The following is a 22,556-nucleotide window of genomic DNA, read 5'->3' as shown; positions in this document are numbered from 1 at the left end:
ACCTTGCCATCCTTTCTTACGAACGCACAGCCTCCATCTTTCCGTCGGCCGCCTCGTGGGGTAACTGGGGCAGCCCGGCAACGAACCTCTACCCATCGCACACGATGAGCCACGTGACGCCATCGCACGTCGCACCACATCTGGGCTCGTATCCGCACTACGCATGACCAACGCCCACGACCACGTCCTCCAGCCACCACCATCACCATCACGCCCAGGTCGACAACTTCGATCTGTACAAGAAGCTGACACCGTACGAATAATAGCACCCGCTAATCCCGCAGCAGCAGCAGCAGCAGCACCATCATCTTCATCACCAGCAACCGGTGTCGCAGCAACACCATCATTCGCAACCGTTGCCACACCATCCGGAACTGCTCTACCAGCCAGAGCTGGCCGGATTTCCTCGGAAGCAGCTGCCGGTTGGTGGACCGCTGCACCAGCTGCCCTCGCCACCTCTATCGACCGAGGTACTGCTGCTGCGGACAGCATCCCGTACGGTGGCGGACGATGGTGGTGACGGTGGGCCGGTTGGCGTGCTGCGTGGTCCCACGACGATCGGTGACGTGACCGCAACGACAACAACTACTAGCATCACTGCAACCACTATCGCACCTATCAATACTACCCAGTTAGATAAATGTATTTTAGACTATCTAAGAAATGTCTCAACTTTTAAATGAAGCGCGCATGCTGTAACATAACAGGAAGCATATTTTTAAACCAAAAACCAAACGATCAGTGTATAATTAGCAATATACTTGTTGTAATGTAACGCGGGCACGATCCACCTCCGCAGTGGACGTAGCTGTCACAGGAAGGCAAGCACCATGACACTCAAACACACACACACACACACTTACACGTTACATAGATAAACTAAAGCTAAATAGTGAAGTGTGTTGTAGTACTACGTGGAAAATCTAGTCTTGGCCGCCGAAAAAGGGCGCCGGCAAACAAACAAGTCGGTCGGTTATTGGTTACCTACTGTGTGAAGTATTTAAGCAAAGTCCTTCCCTGCTAGATGTAAGGCTCAACGTTACGGTAAGTGTAAGCCCTTAAACGATGTGCGAGATACATAAACCAACAAACTATTCTCGCTAACAGAACGTTCCCACCAGAGAGAGAGAGAGAGTCGCTAGAGAGAAGATTTTTCTTTTTACATGTGTTTTGTCCCTAAAATACCTCTTCCGTTCCTTTTCTTGTTTCCGATCGATCGGTCTTGTTGTAAATATGAGCGGTGTAAAAGTATTATAAGTGCGCTATTTAAGTTCGATTGTAACTTATTTGAAACGCTTGTGAGCGAGCGATCGAGATGCTAAGGAGATAAAATCCAAGTAACAAATCTAGTCTTCTACCAGTAAGCAATCGTTGGCCATTGGACGCGGGGAAGCTGTCGAAAAAGTCGAATAATACATTGTTCAAACGTAAATTATCAACAAAAAAACACAAAAGCCACAAATCATTAAGAGGAAATCATTTTAATAAATCTATTTCGATGGGAAAAAGAAAACAAAATTTAAATCGTACCCCCTAAATTTATGCAATACTCATTACTAGAGCAGAAAAAACAATGGCAAGCGATACCACACCAAACGCGACGCGGAACAAAATGGAAGCGTTAAAACAAAAGCAAATATTTATACATATAAAGACTGTGATAGTTAACGACACTTGTTACAATTTTGTTCTTTGCAAAAGCAAAACAATTTTTACTCGAGCGAGTGAAGCAAATACAGTGCTCGGTGCAGTGCTCGATCGGCATCGATCGGATGCAGAATTTCCCTCGCTCGTTCTCTCCCATTTTGCGTACCTATGGTATGGTTTGCTTTCGAATTCGGGACAAAACGGGCCGGTCACATACCGGCATTCCTGGCAGGACGTTTAGAAGCTATATGTACGTATCGTTGTGTATGTCTGTGTAAATAATCGGTGTACCGTAACTTATCGATGTGTATATTTGTGCTCTAGTCAAAAGGAAGGGCAAAAGTGAGAGAAGATAGAGTGTATTATTAACCTGTAGCATGAAGGTGATGATGATGGTGGTGTATTAAGGGCCTGTCAGCCCCAGGGCCTGTCCAACTGTACTAATCTTAACTCATCTTTCATCGCATGAGACATCTTTTTACCGAGTGACAGGAAAAAAAAACTAAAACGCTAGTCAAACACAGCACACAACAGGTGCGATCAGTCGCTGCAACAGGTGTGTCTGCTTTTGTACATAGACTGAAAAATTCGCACACCTCCTGCCGGTCGGCTGATCGTGCCTGGCTAATGGATGTAATGTCGTACGTAAATATGTGTGTGTGTGTTTGTTTTTTGAGAAACAAATTAATATCTGTTTCACCTACTACAGCAACAGCTTTTTGAAGTTGAAAAAGGATGATCTTTACGAGCAAAATGGTGTATCCTCGCGCTAGCAGCAGTCGATCAATTCAAAAATGAACCGACAGTGGAAGTGCGATCGGCTCGATCAGTCATAGCCAGTATAGTTGTGTATCTACGATAAATATGTGTGTGTGTGCGTGTATGTAAAATCTAAGTTCAATCAACATGTCTTCATACTTCAAACGGCAACCAACCCAACAAAACAAAAAAAAGCTGGACACATTGTACATTGAAGTCAGCCGACTCGCGACTCCGAGTCGACGAACAACAAAAAAGACAAACCAAAAAAAAAAACAAACAAGAATAACTGAATTAAATAAAATTCGTATAAATGTTTCAAAAATCTATCATCAAATCTAGTCTCCCCGGGGTCTCCCTTGCCTTGCCTAAATCGGTTTCACTTGTCTAACGGAAAGAAGAACCCAGGAGAGTTATCATTAACTCATTAACGCACCAGTTTCTCTCGAGGCATATCACAAGCAAACAAATGTCAGTGATAATTCACTTTTACTACTGCTCCACACCTCGTTCCTAGACGTGCTGTAGATCATCACCCTTATCAGCTTCGGCATGCTGCATCCCGCAGGCGCCTTCCAATCTCTGCATGCTCACAGATGATCACAGCGACTGGCGAAGAGCAGTTCACCCGAGTTCAACTACAAAGTTGAAGGGAAGCTTTGCCCACGGCGCGTGTCGTTTACTCCTTCAAACTGGTACAGAATCTCGGCTCATCTGGTTCGGTTTGCCGGGAGTAAACTGACCTTGCCCATAACGTCCCGATAACGTTGTGCTGGATGGAAAGAACTTTCTTCCCTCACCGAGTGTATCAGTCACCGTCACAAGCTGTACCGGGAAGCAATTGGCTGCTGTTAAGCGAAAGATGAGGTTGTTTGTAAACGTGATCGTCAGTGCTGTGCTGGTGGGAATTGTTGAGCAGGTGCAGTGTGCCAACATCCTTGTGCTGATGAGTGTAGTGTCTCAGAGTCATTTTATATGGTAAGAGTTGGATCGAGAATTGGTGCCCATTGAGCGTCTAGTAAAGTGTTTCCTTGTCGGGCTGTGCAGGATTCGTCCCATCGTGAACCGATTGGCAGAAGAGGGTGGACATAACGTTACAGTGCTCTCGGTTAATGTGGATACACGTGCACCGAAAAATGTCACCTACATACACCTGGAAAACAGCTACAACACGCTGTACGGCAATGGGACACAGGCGCGGAACGATATACTGAAGCGATCGCACGAATCACCGATGGCTGCCACCATTTCGTTCTATAAGTTTGGATTGCTAGGATGTGAAGGTAGAGGACCTTAGTCGACCAAGTTTTCAGGTGATCTTGCAAACGATCCTCTTCTCTTTTTCTAGGAGCTATAACCTCCAAAGGACTGCAACAACTTCTCCAGTACCCTGGCGACTTCCGCTTCGATCTTATCATCTACGACTTCACCTGTGGCCCATGTTTACTGGGATTGCTTCACAAGTTCCACTATCCCCCGCTGGTGAGCGTGACCGGTTTTGGAGTTCCTCAATTTACCGAGCGTCTCATTGGTGGACACAAAGCTTCCTCCTATGTACCTCATTTCACGCAGCTCACTGACAACCCGTTGCCCTTCACGCAACGTTTCTCCAACACTCTCATACACCTGTTCGATGCGCTCTACCGCCAGTTTGTGTTTTTACCACGATTAACACAAATAGCTCAGCAAGCATTCGACTTCACGCTTCCCGACCTGACCGAACTGGAGCAAAAGACACTGATTATGCTTACCAACTCTAACTCGGCGCTGGACCCTCCGGAAAGCATGCCACCGAACGTGATCCCCGTCGGTGGACTGCAAATCGTCGATCCCAAACCTTTACCATCGGAGCTGCAAAGCTTCATTACGAACGCCCCCAAAGGAGCTATCCTATTTGCGATGGGAACTAACTTTAAGAGCAAAATGTTTACGCCCGAACGGCAAGCAATGTTTCTGGAAGCGTTTGCCCTCTTCCCGGACTATCACATCCTCTGGAAGTTTGATGACGATCAGCTGCCGCGGCAAGCGAGCTCCAATGTGATGGTGCGTCCGTGGTTACCCCAGAACGACATACTGGCCCAACCCCGCTTGAAGGCTTTCATCACACACTGTGGGCTGATGAGCACACAGGAAGCAACGTACCATGCCGTACCGATGATCGGTATTCCGATATACGTCGATCAACATCTGAACCTGCACCGAACCGTCCAGGCAGGGGGTGGAGTTAAGCTAGACTTAGCGAGCCTCACCACTGCTAGCATCGTGACTGCACTGAGGCAAGTGCTTGAGAACGATTCCTATCAGCAAGCGATCGATAAGCGATCGGCACTGTTCCGTGATCAACCGGAGAAACCATTGGACCGTGCGGTCTGGTGGATAGAGTGGGCATTAAGACATCCGAAGGAGGATCGTCTTCGCTCGAGCACAGTCGAGATGAGTATGTTCGTAGCCAACGGGTACGATGTGGCCGTATGCATATTCCTGCTTGCTGTAGGACTCTTACTAGCGACGTGGAAGATGCTTTCTCATGTGTGTCACATACCCAACGCAAGACACAAGGAGAAACTCAAATAAATTCATGGAACTCGTCAAGGAACTGTATCCATTAACCCAAATGTATTTCAATAAAAAATGTATTTAAAAATTAAACATGCATTCATTAACAAGGCAGTCAGCGTTGCTTACTTATACTCCCTGAATACTGACTCTTAAAGCAGCTAGTGTCTTGAATCTTTCTTCCCTAATTGCGCTTCTTACCGTCGGAAACTTTACGCGGCTTGGTCAACCATTTTCTTATCTGCAATCCAATCAATACAACAATCGCACCGAAAAACAGAGCCACATCAAGGAGGTAAGTCTTGAAGAATCCCAACTTCAAAGCTGGCGATTGGAGTTGCGTTGCATTGGGATGGCGCAGAACCCATTCGATCCACCATATGGCACGGGCCAGCGGTTTCTCTGGCTGATCACGAAACAGTGCCGACTGTGCCGCCATATTGGTGCGATACTTAGGATCCTCCAGGACGTCTCTGATCGCGTTGCGCAACTCTTCCGTGGTCATTGTTTGGAAAGCAACACGCTTTGCTACTCCAGCTCGCACGCAATGTTCTAGATTCTGTAAGGAAAAACAACATATGCGGCATTGTTAAATGTCGCCCTCGAAGGTGATCCTCACTACGCTTACCCTATGTTGATCCGCTATGAACGGAATGCCCACGATCGGTACCCCGTACCAGGTGGCTTCGTGCGTGCTCAGCAGTCCTGCGTGCGTTACGAACGCTTTCATCTTTGGATGCGCTAGCAGATCGTTCTGTGGCATCCACGGTCGTACGATCACATTTTTCGGCAACGGAATCGTTAGGTCCGTTTCGAACTTCCACAGGAAATGATAGTCTGGCAGCTGGCGTAGCGCATCGATGATCATACGCTGCCGACCACTGTCCAGCTGATCGCTACGGATGTTCGTCCCGAGCGAAAACAGTACAGCGCCCTTACGGCTTCCATTGATAAACTGCTCCAGATCGGTGGGTAGTGGCGCAGGTTCACGTATCTGCAGACCACCGACGGGGATCAGGTTCGGTGGGGAAGCTTCGGGGAAATCGATCGAGTAGTGAGCATTGACCAGCATAAGCTTGGAACGCTTGTGAAGCTCGGGAGCGTAGGGCAGATCGTCGTACCGGAAGTATTCCCGCATCATCCCATCGATTCGCGGATTGGAGATACAGTTCCGATAGCTGGAAAGCAAGTCATTAAGATTATCGCTTGCCAGGGTTATTTACAACACTCTCAGCACTTACAACATATCGGTGAGACTGAGCAGCGTGTTGTGGATGCGCTGGAAGAAACTCATGTCGGTACCGTAGCTGAGCGAGTAGAACGGTACGTACGAGTAGAACTTGTGTCCACCGATCACCTCCGTCGAGTACGGCGGATTATTGAACGCGGTCACACTAACCAACGGAGGATACTTGAACTTGTGCAGCAAACCGAGCAGACACGGTCCACAGGTAAAATCGTGCAGTACAAGATCGAACCGAAACTCATCCGGATAGTCCATTACGCGCCGCAGTCCTTTCGATTTGAGAGTTCCTGCAATAGGGAACGGAGGAGCGATGAGCCATCGAGACATCTCCACGCCAAAAACGAACCTCTTACCTGCACACTCGTGCACCACAAAGTCACGATAGAACGAGATGATACTTTTGAACAGATTTTCGTTCGCCATCTCCATCAGGTCGATCGACTCCGGGCCAGAGTAGAGCGTGGGATAGATCTCCTCCAGATGTACGTAGTGCACATTGCTTGGTTGGTTCTGTTCCACATCAGCTGACAGTATGGTAAGATTGTGTCCCTGCCGTGCTAGCCCATCCATGATTGCTCGATTCCTACGGTGAGAAGCGACACATACTAGATAAGGCACCGGTGACGCCAGTCACTCCGCTACCTACCAGATATGATGACTGGGACTAGCAACTCCCATCAGGCAGAGTATGTTTGCTCCATTCACCAGCACACCGAGCGAAAGTAACACACCGACGAGAGTGAAAAGCGACGCCATCGTGCGACCTTTTTGTCGGTGACGTCCACCAGACTCAGAGAACAACTCCGAAATGAACCGATTGGCGCGGTTGTCGTACCGGGTCAGACGCAACCCGTGGTCAAGTTCACCAAGACCAACGCGCGCCCGTACTAAATATAGATGTTGATGGTACACGTCCGTCACCACTACCAGCTTATGCAGGGAAGCAAAACAGACCACGCACGCCCGCGAGAACCATGTTTGATGAGAATTTATGTAATGGTTGTCCATGTGTTTGTGATTTTTTTTGGGGAGGAACATCACCTAATCAACCGTATGCAGCGGAGGTTAATCGGCCACCGGTGTCCTTGACGGCGCATCATATCGCCCGACCACCCGATACAATCAGTGGCCCTAATCAACGCTGATGAGCATCGGTTTGATTGATCGTTCTCCAAGTAGGCGGCGACGCTACCGTAGCACCAGCAGCAGCAGCAGCAGCTAGAGGCACAGTATATCCCAGGGAACGTCTTATCTGATAACAATCGTGTGGCTTCGTGGCCGGTGAATCTTCACTGTCACCGCTTGGCATGATATTATTTTATTGCTGCAATAAACAAATTCGCGTTCTAATCTTTCGAGATAGATTCGCTTATGTTACTAACTCCTCTAAGTGTGCCGGTCAGCATGCAACACAGCATGTATCACGATCTGTTGTTTTGCTTTAAATCAGAGCTCAGCAAATCAGAGGTCACGAATGCACATCTGGTTTCGATTGCAAATAAAACGCAAATCGTCATTATTGTCTGACGACATTAAACAAATATCAGGTCGGTATGGCCGAGCGCTTGCACACGTGCTACGGGGAGCATTTTCGCACAATCATCTTGCCAATTGATACGCCGCCACCTCCATCACAACACGGAACACCCGTCGGCTGAAGTTTGCACAGTGGCTGATTGTGATTGCCGTAGGTAGGTTTTTGAAGAGTGTGCTAAACCAAGCTTCCAGCCAGTTGATGTGATGCTGCAGACCCTGGTGGATGTTTGGTGTGGCACGAAGCAACGATAGGATGGGTTCGGTACGATCGTTCAACAAAGTGCTGCGGTCGATGGTGGTGTTGCTAGCGATCGCGTCGGCAGCGCAGTTTGCACACGGTGCAAACATCCTTTGCCTGATGGCGGTCCCTAGCCCGAGCCATCACATCTGGAACCGGGTGCTGGTGGATGCGCTTGCTGCACAGGGCCACAACCTGACGGTTGTGTCGCCGGACGTTGAGAAGCCGAAGCCGAACGTAACGTACATCCATCTCGAGCGGACGTACGATACGATCCACGAGGGTGCGACGGCGATCGATTTCTACGAGATGGGACAGGCGAGCATACTGGAGAGCATGAAGATATTCTACGACTACGCCATCTCGATGTGTATCGGCATACTGGACTCGGAGGGATATCAGACGATCAAGCGCTACCCGAAGGACTACAAGTTCGACCTGGTGCTGTACGATTTCACCTGCGGGCCGTGCTTGCTCGCGATCTACCACCGGTTCGGACAACCGCCGATGGTGGGTGTGACCGGCTTCAATACGCCCCCGTACACGACGGATCTGATCGGTGGCCACAAGTACTACGCGTACGTGCCGTACTACACGCTGGACTACGACAGCAATATGAACTTCTTCCAACGCTTCTACAGCGCCGGTATCCACTGGATCGATTACTTGTTAGTGAGGCTGAATCGAGCTCGCGTTGTGTGCTTCTTCTAATCCCTTATCTCCTTTTATGGTTGCGATTTCAGCTACCGCAACTATGTGTTCCTGCCCGAAACCGATCGTATCGTACGGCAGCACGAGCAGACGACAGATCTCCCCTATCTGGGTGAGATGGATCGGAAAATGATGCTGATGCTGGTAAACTCCCACCATTCGGTCGATTTCCCTGAACCGATCCCGCAAAACATGATCCAGGTCGGTGGGTTGCAGATCATACCGCCCAAATCGCTGCCGGCTGACATCGATCGGTTCATCCGTGCTGGCAAGAAGGGTTCGGTACTGTTCTCGCTCGGCACGAACGTGCTCAGCAAGGATCTTGGCCCGGAGCGGATTAAAGCGTTCCTGCAAGCGTTCCAGCAGATGCCGGCCTACAACTTTCTGTGGAAGTTTGAAACCGATCTACCGTTCGAGCTGCCACCGAACGTAATGATCAAGAAGTTTCTGCCACAGAACGACATACTTGCCCATCCGCACATTAAGGCTTTCATGACGCACGGTGGACTGCTGAGCACACACGAGGCGACCTGGCACGGGGTGCCGATGATTGGAATTCCTGTGATCGCCGATCAGTATCGGGTAAGGACCGTTGACTGTTTGTAACAGAAGAAGGAAACTCCAAGAAACCCCTCTCTTTCCACTAGAATCTCGCGAAATCCATCCGTGCCGGTGTGGCGGAGAAGATAAACCTGTGGGATCTGACCACCGATAAAATTCGCAACACCGTGCTGAAGGTGCTGGAGACACCGCGATACAGAGAGGCTATGAGCGTACGATCGGGACTGTTCCGAGATCAGCCGGAAACACCGCTGGAACGTGGCGTCTGGTGGGTAGAGTGGGCATTAAGGCATCCGAATGCGAAAACCATCCAATCGCCCACCCTGGAGCTAGGTCCCTGGAGGAGTGAGCTGTACGATGTGAAGCTCTGCCTACTGCTAGCCGTACTGTTCGTGCTATACCTCCTGCACAAAGTCAGTAAAGCTCTGTTCTCAAAGAGTTCTCCGTCAGGCAAACCGAAGAAGAAAGTGCACTAGCGTTGCCTTTCGAACAACACGAATCTTTCCGCTACGAAGAAGCTCATTATCGAATTTTAGAATAGTCCAATAAAAAAAGGCACAAGTTCAGATCACGTTTCTGCATTAATAGCATCATTTCCTGCACGGAAGGTTAGCGCAAACGCACGTGGAAAGCATCTCATAATGTCACATTAGCGGCAAATTTGCCACTCATTCTCCCTGTTGCATTCATCTCTAATGACCAAGAACGACTACACCAGTCGAGCGGTATACAATGACGAATAAAACTCCTCCATAGATCGCACCCGGTCCGTAGTCGTACATTGGTGATTCCATGGTGATCAGCCTTCGATGATGATCGCCTTAGTAGTGCTGCTGCTGCTACTGACAAGCTGTTGGGAGCTTGCCAGTGGTGCTAACATTCTCTGCCTTACGCCAGTCCCTAGTCCAAGCCATCACATATGGAACCGCGTTTGGATCGAAGCTCTCGCCGCCAGAGGACACAACTTAACGGTGGTATCAGCCGACGTCGAGCAAGAGGCAACACCAAACGTCACCTATATCCACCTGGAACATGCCTACTCGGATCTGCACGATGAGCTCGACCTATTCGAAATGGCAAGCAACGATGCGCTCACAGGCATTAAAGATCTCTACACCTGGGGTACGGCCATGTGCAAGGGGGTGCTACGTTCGAAGGGTCTCCAAGTGATCGAATCCTATCCGGACGAGTTCCGGTTCGATCTCGTCATCGCGGACATCACCTGTGGACCGTGTCTGTTGCCACTGATGCACAAGTTCCACTATCCTCCGCTGATCGGTGTAACGGCGTACAACAATCCTCAGTTTACGACCGATTTCGTCGGTGGACACAAACACTACGCGTATGTGCCGTTCTTTACCGTCAACTACGACTCGGACATGAACTTCCTGCAGCGATTCTACAACTGGGTGCTTCACAATGCTGATCATATGTAAGACGTTCTTGGTAAGAGGATCGCAACGAACTCCCTTGCGAATAACTCTCCACGATCTTCCTCCTCACAGCTACCGCCATCACATCTTTCTGCCACGGATAGAGCACTTGGTACGGAGCCACTTCCGCTACCGTGGGATGCCTTCCTTGGGTCAAATCGAGCGTAAAACCTTTCTGCTGCTAGCCAACTTTCACTACTCGGTTGACTTTGCTGAATCGCTTCCACCGGCTCACATCCCGGTCGGTGGACTTCAGGTACTTCCACCGAAACGCTTACCGACCGATCTAGACACATTTCTGGCCGCGGGACGGCAAGGATCCGTCCTGTTCTCGCTCGGTACAAACGTGAGAAGTGCCGACCTTGGGGACGATCGCATCCGAATGTTCCTGGAGGCGTTTCGCCATCTGCCGGAGTACAATTTTCTGTGGAAGTTTGAGGAAATGCCACAGTTTGAAGTGCCCAGCAATGTTTTGATTAGAAAGTTTTTACCCCAGAACGATATTCTGGCTCACGCGAACGTGAAGGGCTTTATAACGCACGGTGGAATGCTGAGTACGCATGAGGCAACATGGCACGGGGTGCCCTTGGTTGGCATTCCCTTCATATGTGATCAGTATCGGGTAGGAATAGGTGGAAATCTTGACCGAATCATCTCGTTTGTAATGCTCGATTCCCCTTCCAATTCCAGAACCTCCACAAATCGGTGACTGCTGGGGTCGCTCTACGTCTAGAGCATGATTTTTTGTCAACGGCCAACATTGAAGCTGCCCTGCGTGAGGTACTCACCAACTCTAGCTACCGGGAGAGCATGCAGCACCGATCGGCACTGCTTCGCGATCAGCCAGAACATCCACTCGATCGTGCAGTGTGGTGGATCGAGTGGGCCCTACGTCATCCGAACGTGAAAGCGATTCAATCGCCAACGAAGCGTATGTCATTCTGGGTGTACGAGCTGTACGATGTAAAGCTAGCACTGACGCTGCTGCTCGCCCTAGCCGTATATTACACTAAGCGTCTATTTACACGCTTGAGCACACACTCCTATCGCAGCGATCAAACAAGGAAAAAAAGGAACTAGTGTGAGCGACACATTAGCTAAGCGATGATGTCCAATTAATCAGGCTTGTTTCACTTACTCGACCTATATCACACATCAGGGCATAGTGATCTCGCTCTTGCCGGTTGGCGAAATAATTGCAGCAAAGCAAGGTTGCACGCACGCACGCCACGTGATCCACTCACGCTAGGGCGTCGTTTACACACACTAGAATGCTGTTGATCTTGCATACACATGTGCAAGTGATTTGCAAATTGTCCGCTCCAGCTTGAGACGCGCGGCCGTCTGCCAGTCAGTATGATAACAGCGATGCGTCCGAACGTACCGTGCGTGTTCGCGCTACTATCTCTCGCGGCGCTGTCAGCTGTTTGGCATGGAGTCGTACAGGGCGCAAACATTCTCTGTATCATGACCGTGCCAAGTCCTAGCCATCACATCTGGTAAGCTTCCCCTGCTCGTAATCTCCATCGGCTCTAGTGCTCGCGAGTGATGCAAAACATATTCCAGGAACCGTGTCATCATGGAGGAGCTGGTGGCTCGGGGTCACAATTTAACGGTGGTGTCCCAGGATGGGGATAGCTCGCGGCCCAATCTTACCTACATTCTGCTCGAGAAAGTGTATTCCACGCTGTACGAAGAGGAAGAAATCGATCTGCTGGAACTGGCAAAGGATACTCCGTTCCAGTCGCTGTTTGCCTTCAAAGAGTTCTATCTCGGGATGTGCCGGGGTGCACTGAAATCGGACGGGCTCAATGTGATCCTTCACTATCCGGACAGCTTCCGCTTCGATGTGGTGCTGTATGATTTCGGGTGTGGGCCGTGTCTGTTGCCGCTGCTGCACAAGTTTAACTACCCACCGCTAATCAGCCTGACGCCGTTCAGCAACCCACCGTACTCGGTGGACATCGTTGGAGGGCACAAGCATTACGCTTACACGCCTCACTATGCGCTACCGTACGGGTTCGATATGTCCTTTGCTGAGCGGGCGTACAACACGTACCTCTATCTGTGGGATGCTGGGTAAGTTGAGGTTTAACATCAATCCCACTTAATCTACCCAAACTTTCCCCTTAAGCCTACGACACTTTGATATCATGCCCAAGCTGGACACGATGGTCAGGAATCGGTTCGCGTTCGAAAACATGCCCTACATACAGGACATCGAGCGGCGCACGGTGCTAATGCTCGTAAACACCAATCCGACGTTCGATGCGCTTGAACCACTGCCCCCGAACGTGATTCCGATCGGTGGAGCTCACATCAAGGATCCCAAACCCCTACCGGCGGATCTGGAAGAGTTTGTGGCGAAAGCGAAGAAAGGGGCCGTTTTGTTTTCGCTCGGTTCTAACATCCGTTCGGACATGATCGGTGAGGAACGGCAACGGTTGTTCATCGAAGCATTCCGCCAAATGCCGGACTATCATTTCTTGTGGAAATTTGAATCACATCTCACCGTGCCTCTGCCACCGAACGTAATCATCCGACCGTGGTTGCCACAGAACAGTATTTTAAGCCACCCTCGAACGAGAGGCTTCATCACCCATTCGGGAGGGCTCAGCACACAGGAAGCGTCCTGGTTTGGTGTACCGCTGATCGGGATGCCGTTTTTTGTCGATCAACATCGGGTAGGCGTGATTATGGCTGGTCGAGGTAAAGCGACGTGATTAAACATTGTGGTCTTCTTTCCAGAACCTGAAACGATCGTTGATCGGTGGTGTGGCAGAAAAGCTAGATTTTGCCGCCCTGTCCACCGATACGATACGATCGACCGTGCTGAAGGTGCTGGAAACACCGAGCTATCGGGAAAATATGCAACGTCGTGCGATGTACTTTCGCGATCAGCCCGATAAACCGCTCGACCGGGCTGTATGGTGGATCGAATACGTTGTGAGACATCCGACGGTTCAGCATCTTCGTTCGCCAACGCTTCGCCTCGGTACGATCCAAGCGAATCTGCTGGATGTTTATCTGTTCTTTGCGGGCATTATAGTGGGGCTCGTGTCATTGCCTGTGTTCTTAATAAGACGTGCTTTGTGCCGTCGTCAGCGGCAAGTGAAGCAGAAGCGACAATAAAATTTACAGAGCAGAAATTACAATATTCGATTGTAAAGCTCGTATAATGTTTTATTCCTCAAATAAAATTTAGAAGACTAAAGCGTATCCGTTTGGCTTACTGTAAAGAGTGCATGACCATCTTCTTGAACCCTGTGTGGAGTTCGACTGACATGACCAGCCCATCATTTGGCTCATCTTTGTAGCATCCCATACGTGGCTAGGAAAGATCCGATACACGCACAAGTACCATGTCCATTAGAGGCATTGTGAGGATTTCTGTCGCTTATTAGAACCTTAGAAGAAGAGCCTAAATCGAATGTTATTGACTAGTCTAGATGTCTAGATTGACTTGCAGAAGATGATTCACGAAGAAGTTTTAGTCATTTTTTAAGTGTAAAAGAGCAAAATAACCACCAGATATGAATTCGTCACGTGTTGTACTGTCTGTGGTAATAACGACTGCTCGAAAATTTCGCGCTGATAGAAATGAGTGCAACAGCAAATGGGCAGACGAAATGTGCCCAAAAGGATTAATTACGTTCAACAATATTAAATAAATTCGTAAATTTTGATATTCTTTTCGCTTAATTTTCTTATTTCCAGCTCGCAACAAAAAACCACTCGAAAACCGTCCTCCACCCGACAACGCTGCGTCAAGCACTGTAATTCGCTGTGGCTTTTTCGCCGCTCCCTTTGTATTGCTCGCAAACGTCAAAATACGTATCGCTGTGTTGGTGAACAACCGCACACCACACACCGTTCTATGCGTTTGTGGTTCCAGATAAAAGCCATCGTAATTCCAGGGCAACATACAAAGCTGCCATCTCTTTGTTGACCAAGTGGCCGTGCCGTGTTTCGTCTTTTTTACCGGCTTCGCTAAATTTGCCGTCTCTCTACCACCGCTAACCATGAGCAACGGAAAGCATCTTGCAAAAGGTAGGTAAAGTGCTGGGAGTGTAGTGAAACTTGATTAGTGTTAAAATTTGTTCATTTCACTTCCGGCAAGAGTAGGCTGGTGAGATATTTTTAACATCACCTTTCGCGCTGATGTCATCAATTGTGGGCATCGAACGATGAGGTAGCGTTTGTAGCCGGCGTCACCTAAACCAAACCCCGTGGCACGAGCCAAAATCGTGGCCAAATGCTGTGCCTTCGATATTAGAAGGAGCGGTGGTCGTGGAATCGATATCGATCGTAGGCGGAAGCATCAACCTTGCGAACTGCTTACCTAATTGTACCTTGCCTACTATCTTATCGAATCAATACTCTTCGCTGTCCTATGTCAATTGTTAATGAGAATAATTATAGATCGTTGCCAGAGACGTCATCGCTGCGTGTGTGATGTCATGAAGCAATGCAATTGGGCGATCAGGAAAAAGGTGCATTATCATTCCGTTTTTTTTTTTTGGTTTAGGCTCCTCGCCACCAGAGCTCCCGAACGATGGTAAGCTGCGCCTGTACTCGATGCGCTTCTGTCCCTACGCCCAGCGAGTTCACCTAATGCTGGACGCGAAGAAGATCCCGTACCATGCGATCTACATCAATCTGTCCGAAAAGCCCGAATGGTACTTTGAGAAGAATCCGCTCGGTAAGGTGCCGGCGCTGGAAATTCCCGGCAAGGAAGGCGTCACCCTGTACGAATCGCTGGTACTGTCGGACTACATCGAGGAGGCATACTCGGCGCAGCAGCGCAAACTCTACCCGACGGACCCGTTCCGCAAGGCGCAAGATCGTATCCTGATCGAACGGTTCAATGGTGCGGTCATTTCGCCGTACTATCGCATCCTGTTCTCGACGGACGGTATTCCACCGGGTGCCATTACCGAGTTCGGCACCGGGCTGGACATCTTCGAGAAGGAGCTGAAGGCACGGGGCACACCGTACTTTGGTGGAGATAAACCCGGCATGATCGATTACATGATTTGGCCATGGTGCGAGCGGGTCGATCTGTTGAAGTTCGCTCTCGGCGATAAGTACGAGCTGGACAAGGATCGGTTCGGTCAGCTGGTAAGAAGTGACGCTCGATTTGAAAGTTTCCCTGTTGAAGCTTATGCTTATTGTGATTTCTTTTTCTTTTCCTGGGCAGCTTCAATGGCGAGAACTGATGGAAAAGGATGACGCCGTAAAGCAATCGATCATTTCCACCGAAAACCATACGAAATTCCTGCAGAGCCGTAAGAACGGGGAAAATAACTACGATATCTTGGCGTAAGCAAACCCCAATAATGTTCATTCCGCACACATGCAAGGACAGCATTTAATGCTCTCTCATTAATGCAACTAATTACTGAGCTGCTAGGAGCAACTCGCACATACACACATCACGACACTCACGCGGTCACACTAAAAACATTTTCGCCCGGTAACCAGTGTATTTACAGCTACTAACCACCTTGCGATTTTGTTAAGCTGGAATATTCATGCATTTCATGCACAGTGGAAATAAATGGAAATTTGAAAGCATAACACACACACATACATATTTGGTGGGTAAAACGTGTAACTAAACCTCTGTTTTTGTGTTTTTGTATTAAATGTGGTCAATGTTGTGTATTAACACAGCTCATAATGTTCGAAGCTTTCATGTGCCAACACACGTGGACGACTGTACGTGCACTGATGACATCAGAAATGAGAATTGAAAACATCTACTTTATTAACTTTTTCTTTCAGAAATGATGCGAAAAAACCAAGGTTGGAATAATATGCGTGCGAGAAACAATCCACAAGGATTTCATATCAATCCAAACGATCGTCTTGAAGCGAGGGCTTGACTGATTAAACATACCAATTATTGTGCTACTTTACCTAGCTTCTTATTCAATGACAAAGCAAAAAGATGTGTTCGATATAACTCCTATTGTTAATTGTCCCATTTCCGGTGAGTTTAGCAACATTTTGCCTGTTGCTCCAACGATGATCACCAGCTAACGGCCGTTTTCGGTTCAATTTGAAATATAAAAAAAAACCCATAAACAAGCCCCACTTTGACAGCCTACTGACAGCGGATGACAGATGCGCGTTGGCTGTCAGTTTGTTTGGGTTTTTTTTCTTCTCCCGTGCTTTTCAAGGTTCTTTGTTTTGCTCCCTAGCCGGTACAAAAAGGAAAACAAACGACCTGCACCAGGCCTTCCCCTCGTCCTTCACCTTCGCTTGGCTCGATTCTATAGGGCTGGTAGCAGAAGGTTCCGGAAACAGGATTTAGAAAGTGCAGGCGTCTTTGTCCGTCGCACCGTGAAGAAGAAAATGGAAGGAAATCCCCGAAAGGAAGAATGAAAATGATCACAAAACATAACCTTGAAACGAATCGGCGTGGGTAATGTAGTGCAGAAATGCATATTTTTGGTTGGGATGAAGACAGTTATTTTTGTTCACGATGAAGCGTCCTTGTTGAGAATTGATAACAAGAAGTTTATGACGTTCTTTTTCGAAAATCTCTTATCTGTCTCCATAGGCTTTGTTGTGGATGGCTTGTATGTGCATGTTAGGCATGAGGCACATTTCAATCGAAATGCGACCTCAGACCAATCTCGTTGATCGACCATTTTGTTTGTCATCTTTACGTGGCTATCAATTCTTTCTCCAATAACAACCATCCTTTCCGTTCAGCTCTGTTTTCGAAAGTCAGAAGGATAAAAAAGGAAAAAACTATATTTCACGAAATTGTTTCCTCCGAGTTGTACAATAGTTCTTTCACTTTAATGCATTATGTGTGTGTGTGTGTATGGATTTGTTTGTGTTTCTATAGAGCTATCAAATAAATTGGCGGCCACTGTTGGCCCTCTTCGCGGAGCAATCGTTAAAGAATTAGTTGTATCCTAGCGTGTTTCATAACTAATAGCATCTTCCTCCTTCCGGCAGCAGCAGCAGCAGCGCCTTCCTACTTTACATTGATCATCGCTTTTTGATTAGACATTACACCTGCTATTAAAAACAATCCATCTTCACATCCTCCTGCGTGTGTATATGAAGATCAGCAAATACACCCGCGAAGGAAACAATTAGGGAAGAGGTGTAAAAACTACTTTCGATTTGTAAATAAAAAAAGAAGACACCCTGGCGACGGGTTAGGGGTCATGCGCGAGCATCCCACCATCCTAAACGTCGTCATGGTCTTCGTGGTTGGCTACGTGATTCTGCCAGTCCTGGGCCGATATGAAGTACGACGAGCACATGTCACACCGGAAAAAGTCACTATCGTCATCGTTCTGTAGGGTGAAAGAGAGAATGTCTCGCTACAGACAACTGCAAACAGCTTACAGGAGCCACACTCTGCACGCTTACCGAAATTCGTCGCCGTTTCAACAGTCCCATATCGGCAACGCAATGGCCCGACACGTGCTGTACCCACTCCGGCGGCGTGGTGAACGATTCGTAGCAAAGCTGACAGTTTAAGCGCGACGAAACAAGATGATCCAGCGGTGTTCCCTCCTGATGATCGTTGCTATCACCGTCCAACTCATCGCACGACTGTTCCTCCATCGAGCTGTTCACAAAGATGGCCGCATCGGTGTCCGGCATCCTCATATGCTCGATCAGCGCATCAATGTTGGCCTGACTTTCCGGGCTGTGGGACCGGGTGCTAAAGTGTGACGTTTGCGATTCGGGCGATTTCGCTATAATCTCCATCATCGATTCATCCGACGTCAGCACCACCATACTGTCGAGCGTATCGATAATGTCCGGTCCGGGTGAAGGTGGCGTCGGTTGGCGCTGGGGGCACGGTTTCCGATGGCGCAGTGCCGTAACCGTCGCTGGCAGTGGAGATTTCGATGCGTAACGGTGCGCTACTACGGGCGATTTGGGCGAAACGGGCGCGACCGATGGTGACGATTCGGGCGTTTCCACCAGCGGATGGGCAGGAGCAGCAGTAGCAGCAGTAGCAGTCGTCGCAGGCGATGGCTTTTTCAGTTGCTCCTCGTACTCCTTTATAATGTCCTTTTTGCGCTGTTCGTGATCTTCGATCAGCTTCAGCTTTCGGTGGTCGGGAAACTCTTCAAATATAGTGTTTTTGCGTGGTTTTTCCAGAAACTCTATCTCACTATCGCTTCGCGTATGCGCACTATCGTCCAGTGACTTGTCGATTGAGTCATTTCCCTTGGACGTTTCGGCTGTTTCTTCCGGTGCATTATCACTAGCAGTAGCAGCAGTAGCAGCAGCAGCAGCAGCAGCATCATTGCTTGCTTTTTCCAGCACAGGATCAGGATTTTCCTTCGGCGCCGCAATCGCTTCCTTCGTGACGCGAGCGACATTATTACTATCCGGTTTTAGTTGCGTCTTCTGCTGCTTTAACGGACGTTGAGGTTGCTTTGGCTGCTCTAACTGCTCCTGGTTCGGTCGTTGAATCTTTTGCTCCGGTTGGCGCGGTTTCTGTGGCTCCAGCAGCTCCTGCGATTCATCCAACTGCTCCTGTGGCTTTATCAGCTCGGTTTGTAGTTTTTGCTGTACCGACGGACGCTGTTGGACCGGTTGCTGTACCGTTGAACGAACCATTTTCTGCAGTGCCAACAGCTCCTGTGACTCATCTAGCAGCTCTTGCGGTTGGATTAAATCGTCCTGTGGTTTCGGGAGGGACGGTCGGCGTGGTTCTAACAGTTCCTGTGAAGCCAACAGCTGTTGTTCGGGTCGTTGTACTAGGGTTTCATCGCGTTGCGATTGCTGTTGCTGTGCTCTCAGTTGCAACGGTTGCTGAGACTGTTGCTGTGACGTTGACGGTAGAGGTTGAAGCTGCTGTTGCCTTGGTGCTGCTGCTGGTTGTTGTGGCGGTTCCAGTAGCTGCTGCAATTGAACGAGCAATTGTTCCGGCAGCTGGAGTTCATCCTGGGCGTCTTGCAGCTGTTGTGATTGCATCTGCTGACGTTGCTGTTGCAGGAATAGGGAATTTTGCACCATCTGTTGCTGCGGTTGCTGAAGGAGGGCCATATTTTGTTGCCTTATCCGGGCCTGCGTCTGCAACAGCTGTTGCCGGGAAAGGGGCACCGATTGTGGCTGATACATGGGTGACTCCTGCTGTTGCTGCGTTGGCATCATTTGTTGCTGCTGACGTTGCTGGCGTGGCATCTGAAGCGGTTGCACCGGCAACAGATCCTGTTCCATATCCATATCGAGCGGCGGCAGCTGCTGTGTGTGATAGCGCTGCTGCAGCAAGGTTGGCTGCTGTTGTAGGGGCTGCTGCATCATAAGACGTTGCGGCTGACGCATCGGTGGTTGCAACGGTTGATAAAAATCGTCTGCCATGTCCTGCTGCTGATACTGTTGAAGCTGTTGCCGCTGTGGGGCGTACTGTCGCATTTGGGTGCGTTGCTGCTGCATCAGCTGCTGCTCCAACAGCTCGTCTTGGTACATCGTCCGCTGTAGACTGTGTCGCAATGGCTGCATTTGCATCGGCTGCTGAAAGACCGGTTGCTGCTGCTGCTGCTGCTCCAGCGGTTCATAATGGCGGGCCATTTTGCGGGGTGGTGATTGAGAATCATAGTACGGCCGCACCGTCATCGGTACCGGTGTTGAGGGCGCGGAAACACGCGCCGTACTCGTGCTGGCCGGTGCTGGCGTTGCACTTTCGCCGTGCCTCGCATCGCTTTGCAGCGATGCATCCATGTTGATCGTTTTCGTTACGGTAACGAGCGGTACCGAAACGAGCCCTTGGCGTTTCCTTAACATGCTGCTAGCCTTCTTGGCGGAGAATCCACTGATCCGAAGAAATTCTCCACACGCCATCACGTCGTCCAGGCTTTTCGAGTGTACGATCGCTTCGCCGGTGTACATGTACTGCAGCAAGCACTGGATGGCGGCACGCGTAACGTTCGGCGGCAGCGCCACGTAGATAATGGGCGTTGACGATGCAAACGTAAACTTCTCGAACACGTTCGCAAAGTACTAAAACGAAAGAAGGCAAATGTTAGGAAAATAGAGCGAAGCAAAGGATCGCATAAATCCCAGGTAATTTGGTTCGGTTGGGTAAGCATACCGGGCTGAACGTTCCTAGCACGAGCCTGTGGGCTGGTATTGCAATACTATCGTGATCATTGCAAACCAACAACATGACATCGGCGTACCGATCGTTTCTGGGAAATAAGTGAAAAGAAATTGATTGTTGTTGGGTTGATCGATGCTGCTCCGTTAGTTGATTGATTGGGTGGGGGAGGTTTCACGGGGGGAAAGAACTCATCTCTGTTCCCGCTTCTGCCCGCTAGCGCATGACAATTTTTGCTCAAACAACACACCGAATGGTGATTACTCACTTGCACAAATTTGCTAGGGAATTGTTTAGATTGGGCTGATAGGCGCACTGCTTCAGATGAAACTTGTCCGGCACTGTCGGCTGTGCCGGTGACGCATTGCTCCTTCGTCCACCGGTCGGCACGGATTCGCCACCGTTCTGCTGTGAGTGTTGCTGCTGATTTTGCTCGCCACCGCCGTTGTGGTGTACACTGGGCGCACTGCTGCAAACACTGCTACCACTAACACTTCGGCCGCGGTTCTGTTTCGAAAGGTTCACTTGCACCGAGTGCGGCACATCCTGGCCGCCATTCTGCGACGAATGGCGACGCTTGCTCCGGCCCGCTCGAGAACGTTCTGTCCGCTTGTCCAGCTTGCGCTGTGCATCCGTAAATAGATCGTGCAGCGCATCGTAATGCTCGCACAGCTCGTACCGATTTTCCGACCCCGAACGATTCGCCTCAAAGTACTGTTTGCGTAGTTCGTTCATTTTCTTGCGTATCTGTTCCTCCGTGCGGAAAATGCCTTTCCGCATCAAATCACTGCGCACCACCGCAAACACTTCCAGCGAGCGACGCTTCTTTCCATCCGATTGTGCTAAAAGGTCGCCTGAAATGGAAACAAAAAGAACATAGCCCGAAAACAGGCACCAACCATCAACCATCGGAATCGTGTTATCGAACGTGTGGTGTTACGTCGACAGTCGAGAACGGTTTCTCACTACGGCGTCATCGTCTACTTACGCTCCTTCATGCTGGCCACCAGCTCGTCGACCTCGTCCGCTCTCCATTTTATCTGCGGTTCGTACGATTTACTCATCTTCGGGCTACGAACGACCCCGACATCAAGCGGCCAGCGCAAAGTTTCGGTGAAAACGGGTCACAATTTCACGGCGTGGGCCAACGCAGGCGAGGGTACGCCACCCTTGCCTAACTACGCAGGAAAAACCAACGCCGACGTCGCTGTCGCTGGTCTCCCCGTGAGAGGCAGCAGCGACGATGGTTGATGACAACACACTTTTCTTCTGCTACGAATTTCGCGTTGCTAAGGTTTCCCCCAGCGCAAAAAACAACCTGCCCGATGCGCACAACCAGTAGCGTGAGGAAAATGGCACGGTCACAACACGGAATTGATTACGTCTGCGGGCGGAAAGATAGATTTTCTACCTTCCTAATTTTTGGTAAATAACGCGCCTTCAGATCAGGTAATCGACCAGGCCAACACACACAAGGTTAATATAAAACGACGGACTGGATCACAATGGGAGCCATTTGACAGTTTCGGAATAAGACCCAGCACGGGTTAAAATTACCCGTAAATAACCCAATTACCACTTTTGGAGGGTAATTCTGCAGGAGCAACTGCCAGGTTAAAATTACCCGTAAATAACCCAATTACCACTTTTGGAGGGTAATTCAGTTGGAGCAACTGCAGCAGACTGCTGGATTTCCTACTCAAATTGCAGTGGTTCAAACTGCAAGATTGAATTGAATTGAAGGGAAGATTGAACGTGGGAATCTCAATATTTACCACTACA

General features: G+C 49.3%; 7 protein-coding genes across 8 annotated transcripts in view; 5 read left to right on the top strand and 2 right to left on the bottom strand.

Annotated features, from left to right (window-relative positions):
- Positions 1-2,731, top strand: part of LOC118513165 (DNA-binding protein D-ETS-3-like) — a 33,334-nt gene extending 30,603 nt beyond the window's left edge. For both annotated transcript variants that reach the window (XM_036058612.1, XM_036058613.1), the window contains exon 7: positions 31-2,731. In XM_036058612.1, coding sequence (XP_035914505.1) covers positions 31-167 — 137 coding nt within the window. In that variant the 3' untranslated portion in view covers positions 168-2,731. The remainder of the gene's footprint in view (positions 1-30) is intronic.
- A 268-nt stretch (positions 2,732-2,999) lies between these two features.
- LOC118513160 (UDP-glycosyltransferase UGT5-like) lies at positions 3,000-5,072 on the top strand. The gene is made up of 3 exons (XM_036058608.1): positions 3,000-3,384; positions 3,454-3,689; positions 3,755-5,072. The coding sequence occupies exons 1-3, from the start codon at positions 3,269-3,271 to the stop codon at positions 4,978-4,980; spliced, it is 1,578 nt and encodes a 525-aa protein (XP_035914501.1). The 5' UTR covers positions 3,000-3,268; the 3' UTR covers positions 4,981-5,072.
- On the bottom strand, positions 4,982-7,048 carry LOC118513159 (UDP-glucosyltransferase 2-like). The gene is made up of 5 exons (XM_036058606.1): positions 6,855-7,048; positions 6,562-6,791; positions 6,204-6,495; positions 5,591-6,140; positions 4,982-5,521 (listed from the first exon to the last, which is right to left on the bottom strand). Exons 1-5 carry the CDS (start codon positions 6,962-6,964, stop codon positions 5,147-5,149), a joined length of 1,557 nt encoding a protein of 518 aa, XP_035914499.1. The 5' UTR covers positions 6,965-7,048; the 3' UTR covers positions 4,982-5,146.
- Positions 7,049-7,859: 811 nt separating this feature from the next.
- Positions 7,860-13,906, top strand: LOC118514468. Its single transcript, XM_036061393.1, has 10 exons — positions 7,860-8,650; positions 8,726-9,275; positions 9,341-9,729; positions 10,159-10,686; positions 10,760-11,309; positions 11,378-11,686; positions 11,993-12,186; positions 12,254-12,766; positions 12,822-13,371; positions 13,436-13,906. The coding sequence occupies exons 1-10, from the start codon at positions 7,968-7,970 to the stop codon at positions 13,817-13,819; spliced, it is 4,650 nt and encodes a 1,549-aa protein (XP_035917286.1). The 5' UTR covers positions 7,860-7,967; the 3' UTR covers positions 13,820-13,906.
- Positions 9,731-11,819, top strand: LOC118513162 (UDP-glucosyltransferase 2-like). Its single transcript, XM_036058609.1, has 3 exons — positions 9,731-10,686; positions 10,760-11,309; positions 11,378-11,819. The coding sequence occupies exons 1-3, from the start codon at positions 10,064-10,066 to the stop codon at positions 11,765-11,767; spliced, it is 1,563 nt and encodes a 520-aa protein (XP_035914502.1). The 5' UTR covers positions 9,731-10,063; the 3' UTR covers positions 11,768-11,819.
- A 613-nt stretch (positions 13,907-14,519) lies between the features above and the next one.
- Positions 14,520-16,608, top strand: LOC118513164 (pyrimidodiazepine synthase-like). Its single transcript, XM_036058611.1, has 4 exons — positions 14,520-14,737; positions 15,216-15,808; positions 15,888-16,009; positions 16,475-16,608. The coding sequence occupies exons 1-4, from the start codon at positions 14,710-14,712 to the stop codon at positions 16,503-16,505; spliced, it is 774 nt and encodes a 257-aa protein (XP_035914504.1). The 5' UTR covers positions 14,520-14,709; the 3' UTR covers positions 16,506-16,608.
- An 807-nt stretch (positions 16,609-17,415) lies between these two features.
- On the bottom strand, positions 17,416-22,280 carry LOC118513158 (titin-like). Its single transcript, XM_036058605.1, has 5 exons — positions 21,763-22,280; positions 21,043-21,628; positions 20,769-20,865; positions 18,086-20,677; positions 17,416-18,009 (listed from the first exon to the last, which is right to left on the bottom strand). Exons 1-5 carry the CDS (start codon positions 21,836-21,838, stop codon positions 17,899-17,901), a joined length of 3,462 nt encoding a protein of 1,153 aa, XP_035914498.1. The 5' UTR covers positions 21,839-22,280; the 3' UTR covers positions 17,416-17,898.
- Between the last annotated feature and the right edge of the window lie 276 nt (positions 22,281-22,556).

This window comes from Anopheles stephensi, chromosome 3, assembly GCF_013141755.1.
Source record: "Anopheles stephensi strain Indian chromosome 3, UCI_ANSTEP_V1.0, whole genome shotgun sequence".
Lineage (NCBI taxonomy): Eukaryota > Metazoa > Arthropoda > Insecta > Diptera > Culicidae > Anopheles > Anopheles stephensi.
The sequence above is the reverse complement of the archived record's forward strand: the minus strand, read 5'-3'. Positions and strand labels throughout refer to the sequence as shown.